Raw genomic sequence first — 16,652 nt, 5'->3', positions numbered from 1 at the left:
TAGCATTCATTGTGCATAATTGAATGTTCCAAGCAGTCACCCATTTCCAGTGCATGTGTTAGCTGATTTTAGCTGCTGCTAATTGTTCATTGAGCCTGAAAAGGGATAATGCCTTCAACACATCTCCAGTGGCTATCCCACAGCCTGCCACTGGAGGCTAATGATAACTAATTATTTGATGCCAATACTTTTTTTTCCCACATTAGACCGATCTGACAAAGATTATGCTTTACCAACTTCAGAGTTTAACCCAGGACAAAACGCCTTGATTGGTTCCATGGTAACTGGAAATGTTAAGGGTGTGTTGATACCATAGAGCCATTGCTGATACTTATGTAAAACAAGACATGGCGGGGCCACGGTGGCGCTCAGCTAAAGTAACGGACCTTGATGCAGGCCTCAGTTCATTACAGTTGCACACCGAGGACCGGGGTTCGATTCCCAGTCCTATCAAGAGCTGAGTTGGGCCGGCTCTCATGGAGCGGCATAATTGGCTTGCAGGGACTAGTTGGGATTGCCATGTGCATGCACCCCCGGTGCGCCTTGTAATTACAGTCGCTGGCTGTGAGACAAGAAGGCGTGTTGTTCTCAGGATCGCTAGATCCATCTGTTGTAAGCGGTGTATCCCCAGCTAACACTAGTTGGATTAGATAGGGTACAATTGGCTACCAAATTGGGAGAAAAGGGGAAAAATTTGAATAAAAAAAACAAACAAAAAAACGACATGGGAGTGTGTTTCTATTTGGAACAATGGCAACAGGATGAGCGGAGAGGGTTTCCAGGTGCTTCGACAAGGTAGGTGGTCACATGGGAGAGATGGTGATGGTTAGTTCCTTGCCCAGGGGGGGCAGGATGTACCTCTCCTCCCTGAGCAGTCTGAGCAGGAGGTCCTCCACGTCCCTGGGCCAGCGGTAGATCTTTGTGTTGAGGAGCCACCCTGGCACATGTTTCTGTATAGGACAATTAAATAGCTACAGGGTTCTGCATTCCTATTGCAAAAAAACATTTCAGGACAAAACTTTTGAAGGAGCATAATATTTATAAAGAATTATGAAACTGCCTTTGGTAAATCATGAGGACTTTTAGGAAGTCCCACACACTTCAAAATAAACCCATTTGTATTTAGTAGATTGCACAATTGGCAAAACTGATGTTCAGTTCCAAGAGTACAAAATGCATAGCTGATGTAAAACCAAGCCGTCTTCTTTGTTTGTTGCCAAATGAGCAAAATAAGTATCTAATATTTAATTTGACAATAAAAATAGCTACTTAATGGTCAGACAGATTCAGCTTTGCCCATGGCTTGATTAAGCAAAAGAATCTCCATTTAAAATGGACTGGTCTAGAACCAGGCTTAATCGGGAATCTGGACCAATAATAAACTTAGAGTGATTTTTTCCACTCTGCTGCCATCCTGGCTAAGGACATTCACTGCTCATGTAGACTGGACTCACCTTAGTTGCATTTGGGAAGAGCACAGGGATGAATCTGAAGTTTAAGCTGCCTTGCTGGATGAACTCATTTTGTATCTGAAGGATGTGTGAAAAGAGAACTTTTAACTTTTTTTTTTCTTTTTCTTTTATAACCTCTTCTACAAGAATCATTGGCTATTTACCAATTACATTACATAGTTATTATCCATTCATTTGGCAACCGGCTTATCTTAAGTTTTATTATAAATCTTGGACAGATTTATGTTCATCACATAATATATGCTGGAAAGCTTATGGAAAAACTCAAAGCTGCTAGCGGTATTTCATCGTGAACTTAGACAACTTGAAATTTCTATTGCTTCTAATTTATAATAAAAAAGGACAAGTTTGCATGTGTCAGGAATCTGCAGGGAATAAATCCGTGAATCCTTGATAGTATACGACATCTCCACCTATTTGGAGACTTGATGAAGGCCCCCTCTCCCTTCAATAAGATAAGTATTTTACCATTGAGTGGATGTACTTGGTGTGCAGGCCATGTTCATCCTGCCCAGGCCCCTCAATGTCCAGCTTGTACTGAGGACTGATGACTATGATGATCAGCACTGATTTCTGAAAATAAAACTTTGTTATTAATTTCAGAAAACTATGTTTTAAGTGAAATGTTTGCATTTGCTGAAACCTCAAAAGACTAAATTAAATTGATCAGCCCTAACGCTAACATCAGCCTGCTCTCCATCAAGGTTTCAGTACAGATCTCTGACAACTGCTATAGCCATGTATAATGTTTACTCTATGTCAAACAACATGGGCTCAACACTGGGCAGATTGTTTTAGATTTAAACCTCTTAAATAATTCAGAATCTTGAGTATTGCACTGTAAAGTGTATTGGCAAGTTTGCATAATAAAGTTGAGGCAATATACAGTCCCCTCCAAACGTATTGGAACAGCAATATTTTTTTCTTTTTGCAATACATGGGATACATTTGGGGTTCAGAGAAAAAGATGAACACGAGACAAGTTCAGAATAGCAGCTTTTAGTTCCTGGTTTTATACCTAGAGCGGTATCCCCACTGAATTGAAATACAAAGAAATGATCTGAGGTAGAATGTCCGTTCACTTCATCTCTATTTCAGTGAATATGAACCGTAACACTAAACATGCTCGCTTGTGTAGTAGTTTTATATTTTATGGTTAATTGAATGCATTCACCATTTCTATCTACCACAAACATCTACCAGCGCTTACTGCAATATGCAGATAAGCTTCAGTATTATTCGAAGACCGACTTTGCCATCTCGACGCAGCCAAGCCGTTGTCTTCTCTAAAAATGCATTCTGTGTCAGATAACAGCTGACCCTCTTTCCGAAAGTCGTATTCAACAATTATAGTTATATATTACATTGTAAAAGTGTGGGGTGGAGCTGGTTTAGACTGCAATTTAAAATCTGTAATACAATATATTCGGAACTAGGGTTCCGGACATCAGTGTTCCGTGACAACTGTCACAACAGTTTATGAAATGAATACGACGAGGTCAGATATAAAATATATACCTTTATCATTGTAATGTATTCCTTTTTCTATGTTAACCACTCATGAGTCACGCAGCCTTGTCATCTGAGAGAAATCGCGGCGAGTTTACGATGTGCGCCAATGCCAATACGAATATGACGGGTGGGGAAGGTTTTATATTAGAAAATTACGTAAGACCAATCAAAAATACAGAAGTGTCGACCTTCTGAAAAGTAAAACAAAGTTTTGTAGTTATGTGTCATTTTCACTATAATTATTGGTCCAATTCACATGAATAAAGTGTTTTATTGTTTGGGATAGCCAATAAACAACCATAATCATAAACCACATAGATTCAGTCGGTAACGTGTCATAGAGATGTTGGCGGAGAACAAGGGGGAAAACAAACCTGCGTCTGCCATGGTTCTGACTAGGGAGCCATCGTAGATAATCACTATTTTAGTATTGCTGTCCTTATGCGGTTACACAGTGGATAGATGATCCAAATCTATAGCCTGAGGGTATCACTCACTGGCATCGTCTTCTACCTTGTGAAATCTTGTAAGATCCATAACCATAAAAAGTAGACTAACATTGTTAGCAACAAGCTAGTCGAACTAACCAGACGTTAGTTAGTGAACGAACTGACATTGAAACGCCATTGGCTGTGGCAATTAGAACTAATTTTCAACCAATGAGCTTGAATTGTCCGTCAACTGTATATTTTGAAACCCAAATGTAACCCTATAAACACAGGCAGAGGATGAGTCAACATGTCAGTGAGCCTTTTTCAATGATAGGAAGGGATTTACAATGGTCTTGTAACAATGTTTTAACAGAAAAATCTTACCTACCAGTACCTTTAAGAAATGTAAAAAAAAAATTATGTTTTCACTTTGTCATTATAGGTTATTGAGTGTAGATTGATTGGTAAAAATGACAATTTTATCCATTTAAAATTAAATCTACAACACAGTGTGGGAAAAGTGAAGAATACTTGTGTGAGGCAACTGTACATACGATTTTACTGCAGTTGTACTTCCAATATAATCACACTTGTTTGAAATATAATTGCAATTTATAGTTCATTATAATTACAACAGCGCAAGGAACACTGCTTAGCATGTAACTTCATTTCTGTTTATAATCTGTTATATTCTGTTTATAATCAATTGCAAGGTTTACGATTGTGCTTGAAAAGGTAAATATCATAGCTGACTATGTAAAATTGTCATATCGCTTATCCCTTGTGCACATACATATGGGTTACTTAACATTACAACAATCAAGATGAACTTTGGATCTATAGTCCAGTTATTTAATGGATCCCTTGTTTCCTCACACTTTAATCAAGCATAGATAATATTTAACATTTAACTCAGTGACCACTTTCATACATACAGTATGTATTACTTATTTTTTAGACTTGTTGGTCTTCTGCTGTAGCCCGTCCACTTCAGGGTTCACCGTGTTTATTTGAGTTACTGTTGCATTCCTGTCAGCTTGAATCAGTCTGGTCATTCTCCTCTGACCACATTAACATTTTCACCCAGATCAGATGTTTGGTCTGAACAACAAGTGAACCTTATCCGTTGAGTGGCTGTCACATGATCAGCTAGATATTTGCATTAACAAGCTGGTGTACAAGTCTACCTAATAAAGCGCATCAATTGTACAGCGCTTTGGATAAAGGCGCTATATAAATGTCAACCATTTACCATTTAAAGTGGTCACTGAGTATATTATGAAATATGAAAATTTCATTGGAACTTCCCCTTAAATTATGAGATGCAAGATGCAAATGTCCGAGTGTGTTTGAAATATTCAAAATAACAAGTGCATGAGAATAATTCCATATACATACATCTTTTAAGTAGCTGTCCATCCACTTTGTGATGTCCATGCGTCTTATCGGGTTATCAAATATGTCAATCTGCAAAAGGGAAAAATAAAAACACCGTTTCTTATTTTTCCTTTTTTGAACTACGATGTATTAAATTATTTAGTCATTAAATTAGTTCACAAATAACCTAAGTAACTTACAGCAGGAACAAAGCCATGGTTGGTCAGAAATTCCACAAAAGGAACTATTTCAGACGCAGTATCCACAGAATAGGTGACAAAAATATTGCCTAAAAATTTGAAAAAGATTAAAATAGATTAAAATAAATTCCACAATAAAAAGGCAAAATCCAAATCAGATCAAAGGAGTATTGTCTCTTTATAGCAATGGGAGAAAAGTAGCACAAGAACAGCCCCACGATTCTACCTTGTTTTGCTACAAGACCAACAACGTTATATGCAGTATTCCAAACGTTTAAGCATGCACATATGAGGTTACATAAATATGTAGAAAAAAAACATACTGTGCATTTACATACATGCTCTACACATAAAAGATATTTACAGAAACAATTCAGCTAGTGGCTTGAGAAGTACATTTCTCAACGGTGAAACCTCAGTGTCTCACCCTGGATGACAACGTGCAATCTTCTAGCTTTTGACCTATTTCTTTAACCACCTTTCAACACAGACACTCTTAGGACATGACCTGTTCCTTGGTGCCCTTGTCAGAACCTACACTCCAGCTCGGTCAATCCATTCTTTCACCTCCGTTTGCTTTGCAGTCCCCCCTGTTTCATGTCCTACCACAGAGTCTCTACCATGTCCCCTCAGTGGACTGCACCAGACTGGATGGTTAATTCTTATCTGTCTTCAGGCATTCATTGAAAACTCGCTGCACCTCAACAACCACTACAACCAAAGCCCTTATTTATTTATCCATTTTATATAATATCCCTTACTGCAATATAGATTAATACTTGTGCATTTGTGTGTGTGATGTCTTAATTTCCTTCAGTTGTACAGTGGTTGAGTCTGATTAGCTTTTCACTACATATTTACAGTGATGTGGTCTCCTCAAGTTCTGGTGGTTATTTTCCATATTAAACTCATTTTGGAAGCATCTATTGATTGTGATGTAAAATGTTAAGATGGCAAAAAACCAAAAGTTAAAAAAAGTCAAAAGGCTCATGAAATTATTACATTTACCTGGCCAATAAAGGAGGAGTGTCACTGGTCGGCTAGGTCTATCTTTCCCAAAACTGTGTTCTTTGGTTCTGTCTGCCACAATGCCCTTGGTCGAGCAAAATTAACAAATATAATGTAACTTCTTATTTATGACTGGTTTAATATCAGTCTCTATATGTTTGGCGATTTCCAGTGGTGCTGTTTTTTGACATAGGTGTTCACTCACGGCACTCGTCTGGCAGGCTGATGGTCTTCCTGGTGCCCAGAGCAGTAGAGACCCTTGGAGAAGATGGTGATGGGAGCACATTGGCCTCTAACATCACTTCCTGTGGTGGGGTGTCATGGCGTGGGACATTAACACTACATTCAGCTTTGGGTGCATGCTGGCCAGGATTGCTTCCAGAGAAACTGCATAATGGCAAAATGTACTGAATCAACCAAAATTCTGCTTTTTTGGGGTAGTTTCCCTGCATAACACGGGCAAAATGCAATAAGTAAAATACAAGTTAATACATACATAATACATTGCTTTTCATTTTATGAGTGACAAAAGGTCTCTGTTAAATAATATTTAATAAGTAATACTGGCAGGAGATCCAGCATACAGGATATTTTTTTCCTCTTTACTTGTCAGTGATGCGCTTCAAGCTCACATTCTTCAAAGAGGGTAACTCCGGTAACTAAAATAAAATAAAACCTTGTCAAATATAAGGCAAGAAAAAATGGTCTTCTACCTTCATTATATATTCTTGTAACTTAGAATTTTTGTTTTGACTAAGGTGCATACAGTGCAGTGCATACTACTTACTACTACTGTTTTTGCATCCATACTGGGTGAATAGTATAGGAATCATAGCCATTTTTATATCATAGCCCAATTTTAGGTGACCAAAAGTAATTGGACAATTGTTGTTTCATTGTTAGTTCATGTGTAAAAGAGCAAGCAAAATATCTAGAGTTGATTCTAGGAGTTCCATCAACATTTGGAATCTGTTGTTGTCTCTCAACATGAGGACCAAAGAAATGTCAATGGCAGTAAAACAGGCCATCATTAGGCTGAAAAATCATGAATCAATCAGAGACATGGCTAAATAATTATGTGTGTCAAAATCAATTGTTTGATAAATTGTTAAGAAGCAAGAATACACTGGTGAGCTCAGCAATGGAAAATTACCTGGTAGAACAGGGAAGGCTAGTGTAGTGGATGAAAGAAGAATGATTCAAACACTCTCCAGGATGTAGGCGTAGACGTGTGTCAAAGACAACAGTCAAGAGAAGATGATTCCAGTATAACCTCAGTGGGTTCCCCACAAGATGCAAACCTCTGGCAAGCCTCGATAATAGAATGGCCAGGTTAGTTTGCAAAAACGGACATTAAAAAACCTGTTCTCAAACAAAGTTATGGGCAGACGAGACGAAGATCAACCTGTACGCGAGTGATGGAAAGAGAAGAGTGTGGAGAGAAAAAAGGAACAGTTCATGATCCAAAGCATACCACCTAATCTGTCAATCATGGTGGAGGTAGGGTTATGACTTGGGCATGTATGGCTGCCACTGGAACTCACTCACTTCTGTCCATTTATGATGTCACTGCTAACGGCAGCAGCAGGATGAATTCCAAAGTATACAGAAACATCTTGTCTGCTCAGATCCAAGCAAATGCATCAAAACTGATTGGACGAAGCTTCACCATGCAGCAGGAGAATGATCCAAAACGTACAGCCAAAGCAAGGAGTTTTTTCAGGCCAAAAAGTGGAATGTTCTTCACTGGCCAAGTCAGTCACCTGACCTCAATCCAATTGAGCATGCATTTCACCAGACTGAAGACAAATAGCCCCCGGAACAAGCAGAAGCTGAAGAGAGCTGCAGTACAGACCTAGCAGAGAATGATACCCAGGGAAGATACCCAGCATCTGGTGATGTCTATCTGTTGTCAGGCAGTCATTGATTGCAAAGGATTTGCAACAAAATATTGAATATTATTTTATTTTGTGTTCATTTGTCCAATAACTTTTGGTATTGCACTGAATACTCAATGACCTGTCTTGCTTATGCTATGGAGTCTTCTTTGCAGATCTTTATCAAGGGCGAATAATTTAGGAGGACAATGCACCTGGCTAGTGCAAGCCACTGTTCCTGTGAACCATTCCAGTAAAGAACTTGATCCTGATCCTCACACACTGTGTTCTTTGCCTGACATAAACTACAAGGACCAGTCATTCAACTTGGCATATTTTAACAGGGTAATATTCCCTGTTCAAAGGTAATCTGTGCAGATCAACCAGCCGTTCTGGAATGCTTTTGTGAACGTAGCATGAGGAACAATGCATGTGCAAAAAATTGTGCAACTGTTTTTACAAGAGTCATATTTACATTCCTGTCTCCCTGACAAATTGTCAGCTTAATTCGACCTTCTCTACCAGTCCATAGTCTAGACTTGCTTGATTTGGTCTGCCTCATTTTAATATGTGATAAGTTACCAGAGTGTTGCATCCCATAAACCTTATTTTAAGAGTTTCAAGTGAATACAAGTTAACTTATAAGGCACAATGGAGTGATATTATTATTTTTAAGCCTATAAAATATGAGTAAAAAAACTTTCTTTGTTTATTTATTTGTAGATCACCAAAGTTAATTTCATTGTACTCTCTTTTGTGAAGTCTTGTATAATAATCAATTTAAATATAACAAAAGATGGGAATAAATTGGCAACAGTAAATGAAAGTACAAAGAACACAGAACAGGGAAAACCCCTAAAATAATTCCCAGCAAAGAGTTTTGTTTACCTGGTTTCTGTCCCTCCCCTCTGTCTGACTTCCGCCTGTTTCACGGGGCGATTCCACAGGTGGCGGGTGTGGCCAAAAGGCTGATTATGTAAAAACATTCTAGGGTCCATGACACCTCTCCGAAGATCAAGGCGGTGTGGAGACTGAAAGCACCCGCAGTCCAAGGGATGAATGTCTGTGCATGAGAGTCAAGAGAGGAGAAGCTAATCTAAGTGAATACAAGACAATCCAATCTCATTTTGTAGATGGGAGAGACAAACATGATTAGACCTAATGCTCTATAGAAGTGGTTCCCAACCTCGATCATGGGTACGCCCTGTACATGCTGGTTTGCAATCAGTTGCAATCACAGAATTTTAATCTGTTAATTTTTCATAATTAGGAGTTTTTGATATCTAGAGGGATTATTTACCCTCTCCAGCCACATTATGTCAGAAATAGTTCAGCATTCCACAAAGAATAATATTGTGAGATTCATGTTGTGTTTATTATGATATATTGTAAACAATTGTATAAAAGAGTTAACAAAATTATTTCTCATCAAATTAAAGATGGAGGTGAACAACAGGCTCCTAATTGGTGAAAGTGTGGACACAAGATCACTAAAATGCTAATGAAGAATGTAAAGACAAAGCGAGCCAAACCTGCAATGTGAACGTAATTAGCCTATTGATTCACCTCATTTAATCTTTTTTTATTATTTTTTTTTTACCATTTTTATGTAGTTGTTTGCAATATAGCACAATATGAACATAGGCTTGTATTTTCCATGCCATGAGTAGCTACGTCTGACATAATTTGGTTTAAGAAGTTAATAATCCCTCTCAACATGAAAAGCACATTTAACAGTTAACAGTTTAATAACTCAGGTTGGAACAAAAACCAGCATACACTGGGGAACTGGGTTGGGAACCACTGCTCTGTAAGGAGGGGACTGCAATCCTGGTCCTGGAGCACAGCAGACTGCTGGTTTTGTTGTTATTCTGCGCTTAATCCATTAGAGCAGTTGATTGCAGGGTTAACTCACCTGAACTGGTCTGACTGGGTGCTGACTAAGATGAAAACAAAAACCAGCAGAGCTTGCAGGTCTCCAGGACCAAGGTTGCAGACCCCTGCTCTATAGGGTGAAAAAACTCTTCCCACCACTTAACCTGCAGAATTAAATCAAACTAGAAACAACTAATTAGAAAGCATATCCATGTGATAAAAATTCACATGTACTTAGCCTTCTTTGGCTTTGACCTTACATACAGAGATATTTTCTTCCAACCATGTAGATTTGCTAATTAGCACAAATATTATGCCAGGTGAACTAATTAGTGAAATTTGCTAGCTGAGTTCAAGGGTGGACAAAACGCATGGCAGGACATTTTCTGTGTAATTCCACAGTGAACAATGAACCTGAACCATAAAAATGTAAAGTTACTTATTTCCAGTCAATTTCAACTTCGTGCCTCTCCTTAATTTTTCAGTTTAGGACAGGGGTCGGCAACCCTGGTCCTGGAGAGCCTGGATAAGCAACCAATTCAGACCCAAGAAACCAGGTGAGGTGAGTTAACTGTGCAATCAACGGCTTTCATTGATCAATTAATGCCAAGTAACAACGAAAGCCAGCACACCCTGCGGCTCTCCAGGACCAGGGTTGCCGACCCCTGGTTTAGGATGTGGTTACATTCACACTCCAAATACTAGAGCAGGGGTGGGCAAGGAGGGCTATATCTGTTTCTGGTTTTCATGCCAACTGCTGGCTTGAATTACTTAATTAGCCCTAACATTATGCCACCTCAAATTTTAGCTACATTTCATAAGCGCATGAATGACAGCCGAAAATTGTTCGTGTCCCTAAATTAAAGTGTTTTACTCTGATCTAATCTACGAGTCAAACAGTGTTGGTGTGTACACCAATTACAGCTAATTTAGCAAGGGTAATTGGTGGAAACAAAAACCTGCAGATACACTGGCCCTCCAGGACTGGAATTGCCCACACCTGTATAATATAGCAACATATCAAACCTCATTTTAAAGACACTTTGGATTTTAGGCGTTTAGTCATGCAAGTTCCTGTGCATGTGCCACCACAAAAATCTGAATACTGCATGTGGTGGGAATGTCACACCCGAAATGACCAGGGGAAAACTGCATGAATTTGAGAATGCAAACGTTGAATTGATATTGCAATCATTATGATAAGGTATCAAATACGTTATTTTTAAATATGAAAACTATGGATTGACATTTTGACATTTAACTTATGTTGGAGCACAGACTTAATTGTATTCATAGGAATTATGTGATATTACTTTTAAAAAGTAGGATGCATTCTTCCCCAGTATTTTATTTAATAACCTTTTTTGACAAAGTTGAGAAGTTTCTGCAGCAACATGAATAAAATATGAATGTTTATAAATCGTTTATTTTTGATGTATCCCGGCTGTGCATTCTCATGCTTGTTGTGTACAGTTCTATTTCAAGTATCACCGCGGCAAAGCAGCCATTCCAGTCAAAATGAAAAACTGTTAGATGCAAGATGATGCCCGTCAATCACCTCGCAACAATGTTGAATTTGCAAGTAAGAAAATTCTACCTACACACTGCCACCGCTTCTACTTCAGAAATTATCCAGTGCAGGTCTTGATTTGCAAGAGAGATTTGTGTCAGTAAGCAGGCAGAAGCGCGAAAGCTTTAGGGCAGGGGTCGGCAACCCTGGTCCTGGAGAGCCGCAGGGTGTGCTGGCTTTCGTCTCCACCTTAAAATAAGCAACCAATTCAGACCCAAGAAACCAGGTGAGGTGAGTTAACTGTGCAATCAACGGCTTTCATTGATCAATTAATGCCAAGTAACAACGAAAGCCAGCACACCCTGCGGCTCTCCAGGACCAGGGTTGACCCCTGCTTTAGGGTGACCGCAAAGTGGAAACTTTGTGGACCGGAGAAAGCAGAGCTGCGCTTCTTCAAAAAATTAAATGAGTAGACCTATGTAACGTGATCCCACTAATGTTGGAAAGTTTTTTCGTGCTTGCACAATGGTACAAATACACCTCAAGCTAACTAGTTAGTGTGTTTGGCAGAACAACGTTAGATTTGTTTTGCACGTTGCATAGCAACCACCTGGCACGACTGGATATGAGAACTACTTTCGTGTAAATTATTATTGCAATGAAACTTTTAATAAAATTGTTTTTTAATTGGATTGTGTCTATAATATCTGTATTATAATGCTTGGTCATACTCCAGATATGTAATCCAGACATGGTATATAGAAATTTCACCACAGCTACGGGGGGTATGATCCTCCGCTGCATGTCAGGCCGAACAACGCCCCCTAGATGTGATAAAATTTATATATATACTGCCTGTCGTGAGTTATTGCTTAAGTATAAATAAAAATCTTGTAAAGATGAGGTGCTGACTGTGAATCGAGTAAAAACGTAACCTTTCGCTGCCACGCTAGGTTCTTCCACATACCAGTTTTTTCTGTTTGTAAACTGGATTCTAAAAACAGAATACTGTAAACTCAATATAATTCAACTTTAGCTGTTTAATTTGGTTATACTCACATATTTGGAGCAATCATATTTCTGGTTTTATCACATCATAACCTGACAAATCACAACTCAGTTTGAAACTGAACACAATGTGGAACCAAACATATAATTTTGGCTGTAGTAGCCTAATACTCACTGGGACCTGCCACGAGGGGGCCATAGCCTGGTCTGCAGCTGTAGGGGTCCTGGGGCCCCATCATGTAGACAATGTCAGATCTCAGAGGCAGAGGAGCCTCCAATACATCCTGGGACTCGTACCCCGTGTCCTTACTGGGGAGACACTCTGATCTGCCCTGCCTGGGTTGGCCGTCCTTCTCCACACAGCGTTTGGTGTCATCCCCAGGACTCGCTGCTTTGCCAGGCCTGAGCCAGAGGCTGCTGTTGTCAGGGTGGAGCCTGGCTTCTACAGGGCCACATGACAGCTGTGACGCATCAGGAGGCAACCCTTCCACAGTCCACTCCCGATACTGGGAGCTGCGTGCCGTGGCAAACGAATAACCGTTTCTGTTAGGGGTCATACACTGTGCTGGCCCACTGTAAACTCCCTCCTGATACCTCTGCCTAGCATAATCGGACAGTGGGTAATCCATCAGTTGGACTTGGTTTTCTGGCATGCCTCCGGGATCGGGCCAATTATTGTCAACCCCACCAGCCTCGTCCAGGCCCAGAGTCGAGTGCTCAGCCAGCTTCAACTTTGAGACAAGGTCCAACACATTCATTGACTCATCCATCTCTACTGGAATGGAAGGGAATCCTTAAAATAAAAGGAAGGGGGGGGAAGCATGTGTTTAGTGATGTTTCATGAAAAATAGTAATACACATGAAAAAACTAATTTCTGTTTTTTCCAACACTTTGTTGGCAACTGAAAGCAGTGCACAATACTGCAGATTACACTCAGAGTGCAGATTAAACTGAACCATTTTTCAAAAAATGAGCTTGAATTATTGAACAGCTGTGCAATGTCTTGGTACAGAGTGACGGCCCATCAACTGTATATTTTGAAACCAGAACTTAAGGGCTATAAACACAGACAGAGGGTGAGCCAACAAGTCAGTGAGCCTTTTTTCAACGATAGGAAGAGATTCACCAGGTCTTCTAACAATGTTTTAATGCTTTTAAGCATTAATTTCCTATAAGGACTCAATAATTCATTCATACAGTTTCTGAAAGCTCTTTAAAATGTTACATGTAAACATTTTTATGTCACATTGTGACAAGCCTGTGTCTGGCCCCCCTATTTTTTAAAAATGTTTAATTTAAATTAAATAACCTAAAGATCATTTTTCTTATGTCTGCCTATTTATGTTAAACTCATATATCCTAGAATGACAATTACAGTTGACAATAGTGAAGGAAATGTGCAAGTTGTTTGTCATAAAATATGGGATCTCTATTAATTTCGGTATAAACCAAAATGGGATCAAACAAAAAAGCGTTACTTTCAACCCGACTCTCCCCTATAGCCTACGGATAGAACCGTGAGTTTTAACGCTTTCAAGGTAGGCTATATCCTGTCACCATAGTGATTGAAAACTGTATTGTTAAAAACTGAATTAATGCAACAGCAAACAAAAAAACCCCACACCTGCCGAGCCGGTGTAAACGTAAACGTGTTCCGAACGCCAAGTTAGCTCACTATGTTCCGAACAGCAGGCTGCAGATGTCTAAATGACGAATAAAAATAATAATACCGCCAGATCAGCTTTGTTTTGTGTGTCCATTTTCATAGAAACTTGGGACGAGTCACATACGCGATCCGTTTCAGCATAGGCTACAGTGACAAGGAAACGGTGATCCACTGTGACACTGTGGTGGGGAAGATGTTGCTAACGAGAGACTACGAACCGGGACGTTGTACAGTTATTTGTCGTTTTCTCTATAAATATTGGTCCAATTCACATCAATGTATTTTTGTGTCTGGGATAGTCAATACTCAACCATAATCATAAACCACATTCCTCAGGAGAAAAACTACTATTGAACGGATGTTCTGGTGGATGCGGCCGCTTCCCCGTGTTATTTCCGGAATACAGTGAGTTTACGTTATTTGTTTTAAACATCACGCTGGCTATGACATGTTTCCTGAAGGGATCCTACCTGTGACGCGCTTCATTATCTTCGCAGCAGGCTACCCAGGTTTCTTACAGCCTACAAGGACATGCAAAAAGAAGAAGAAAGAACAAATAACTAAAAATAATAATCTCCAAAATTCGAGAACACATTCTAAAATATTTTTTGTGAATTTGTACAGTGGATACCTAACAGGCTGTAACAGACCCACGGGAACGTTAGGTCTTCTGAAAAGTGTGTAATTTCAGTTTCGAACATCACATGAAGTTAGAGTGGGAAAGTACAATATCAACGCTTATAACTGGGATGCAAACATTATGCCGGTCTACAAATGTTTATTTATACACATTGATTTATTTATACATTTTCCACACTTCAACATCGTTCCAATTACATAATTAAATTGTAGGCAACTTGTATCAGGGTAATTTCTGAGACTGATGTACACTTGTATAATTTTACATTTAATGTAGGAATAGAATCACAATTAAATAGGAATAGCACCAGTCCTGAAACAAATACCCTTAACAGCATAGCCTCGGAGTTCTGAATAAGACGCTTCCGCTGGTCGAATGTTTTTTTCTTGACCTGCGAGAGATCAGCGAAACAACGACTCACCGTTGTCCAGTGCTTCTTTCACAATAAGTGCAACACATTTTGTATCAGCGCGGGCACAATACATTTACATTTGATTCTACTTTAAAAAGCAGTATGGAGATTACTTTTTATAGATAGCCTACCTTCTTGCCGTTACCGGTACTGACACTCCGTCTACAAGGAAACTTGCCCGGAATGGCAAACGAGGAAACAATGCTGCATTTTTCATTGGGAAAAGTTACATGCAAAGCAGGAGAGTCACCGGTTCAGTATATGCAAATACAGAGGGTGCGTCAACTGTAATCTACCAATCACAGACGCCGTAGGCTCTGAAATAATTCCTCCATACAACTTGGGGCATGACATTAAGATCCTCAGATGTTAGAGCGTTAAACAGCGGTACATGTAATAAGCTGTTAACCCTCCTGCTGTGTTCCGGTCAAATTTGAGCGATTTACAACTTTTCTGTTTCATAAATGTGGTTTATTTAATCTAATAAGGCTTCATGGATTTGTCCACTCTAGGCCACTCATTACATTTTGGGTGTTTTATTCAGATTTCTATGGTGTTGCTTGTCAAATATAGGACATGAATGGGTGAGGCGAGATTCAATTCATTCAACAATTGGAAAACACACTCACTCTCTCTCTCTCTCTCTCTCTCTCTCTCTCACATACACACACACACACACACACACACACATACACAAATATACACACACATGCAAGCACAAACAGTCGCACACTCAGACAACATGGGTTCATCTTATCTTATCAGGTGCAAGATTGAATTAATGTTTACAATATGACCCATCTTTGGCTTAAGATACATGATACACACTTGATAGTAGTGGCTGGTGGTGATAGTGGATGGGAGGGCGTTACTGTCACCTTCCTGTCAGCTTCGACCAGTCTGCTCCTTCTCCTCTGACCTCTCTCATTAACAATGTGTTTTTGCCCTCAGAACTGAGTGTTTTTTTGTTCTTCGCACCATTCTCTGCAAACTCTAGAGACTGTTGTGCGTGAAAATCCCAGGAGATCCGAAATTTCTGAGATATTCAAACCACCCTGTCTGTCACTAACAATCATCCCACGGTCAAAGTCACTTAAATCACATTTATTCCCTATTCTGACATTTGGTCTGAAAAACATATGTACCTCTTGACCACATCTGCATGCTTTTATGCATTTAGTTGCTGCCACATGATTGACTGATTAAATATTTTCATTAACAAGCTGGTGTACAGGTTGACCTAATACAGTGGTCACTGAATGTATTTAGCCAACCAAAATGAAATAGCACGCACTAGCTCACCCAGAATTAAAACAGCTGTCGAAAGTCAGTTATTGTTTAAGGGGGGTATATGTCCTTATTGTGTAAGTTCAAATGTTAAGAGTATGAGAGTATTTTGTGGGAACAAATGGAATAGAAAATTGGAAAAGGGTGTAAAATATTTATTTGGCATTGAATGACTCAAATGGTCAAATTAATAATAGAGGGGTGTTATGAACCATTGAACAGTACAAAAACGGAAGAAAACAGTATACCTTCCAGTTAAACATACACTCACTGAGCACTTTATTACATAGACCTGTACACCAGCTTGTTAATGCAAATAGCTAACCTGCTACTTCTGCCAAGAACTGGACCTTCCCGGATAATCATCTATATTTTT

At 39.3% G+C, this 16,652-nt stretch overlaps 1 protein-coding gene across 5 annotated transcripts; it reads right to left on the bottom strand.

Moving 5' to 3' along the window:
- On the bottom strand, positions 1–15,197 carry traf3ip2a (TRAF3 interacting protein 2a). 5 transcript variants are annotated; one of them, XM_061253518.1, is made up of 11 exons: positions 15,121–15,180; positions 14,903–14,968; positions 14,408–14,458; positions 12,446–13,063; positions 8,766–8,940; positions 6,206–6,387; positions 4,993–5,081; positions 4,814–4,882; positions 1,941–2,045; positions 1,455–1,529; positions 1–950 (listed from the first exon to the last, which is right to left on the bottom strand). In XM_061253518.1, exons 3-11 carry the CDS (start codon positions 14,421–14,423, stop codon positions 804–806), a joined length of 1,476 nt encoding a protein of 491 aa, XP_061109502.1. In that variant the 5' UTR covers positions 14,424–14,458; positions 14,903–14,968; positions 15,121–15,180; the 3' UTR covers positions 1–803. The 5 variants fall into 5 exon arrangements, with proteins under 5 accessions (XP_061109502.1, XP_061109493.1, XP_061109510.1 ...); XM_061253509.1 differs by lacking the exon at positions 14,903–14,968 and having other exon boundaries at positions 15,121–15,197; XM_061253526.1 differs by lacking the exons at positions 1,455–1,529; positions 14,903–14,968 and having other exon boundaries at positions 15,121–15,197.
- Positions 15,198–16,652: the final 1,455 nt, after the last annotated feature.

The sequence above is a fragment of the Conger conger genome, chromosome 1 (assembly GCF_963514075.1).
Source record: "Conger conger chromosome 1, fConCon1.1, whole genome shotgun sequence".
NCBI classification, from domain to species: domain Eukaryota; kingdom Metazoa; phylum Chordata; class Actinopteri; order Anguilliformes; family Congridae; genus Conger; species Conger conger.
Note: the sequence above shows the minus strand (reverse complement) of the source record. Positions and strands in the feature narration are given on the sequence as shown.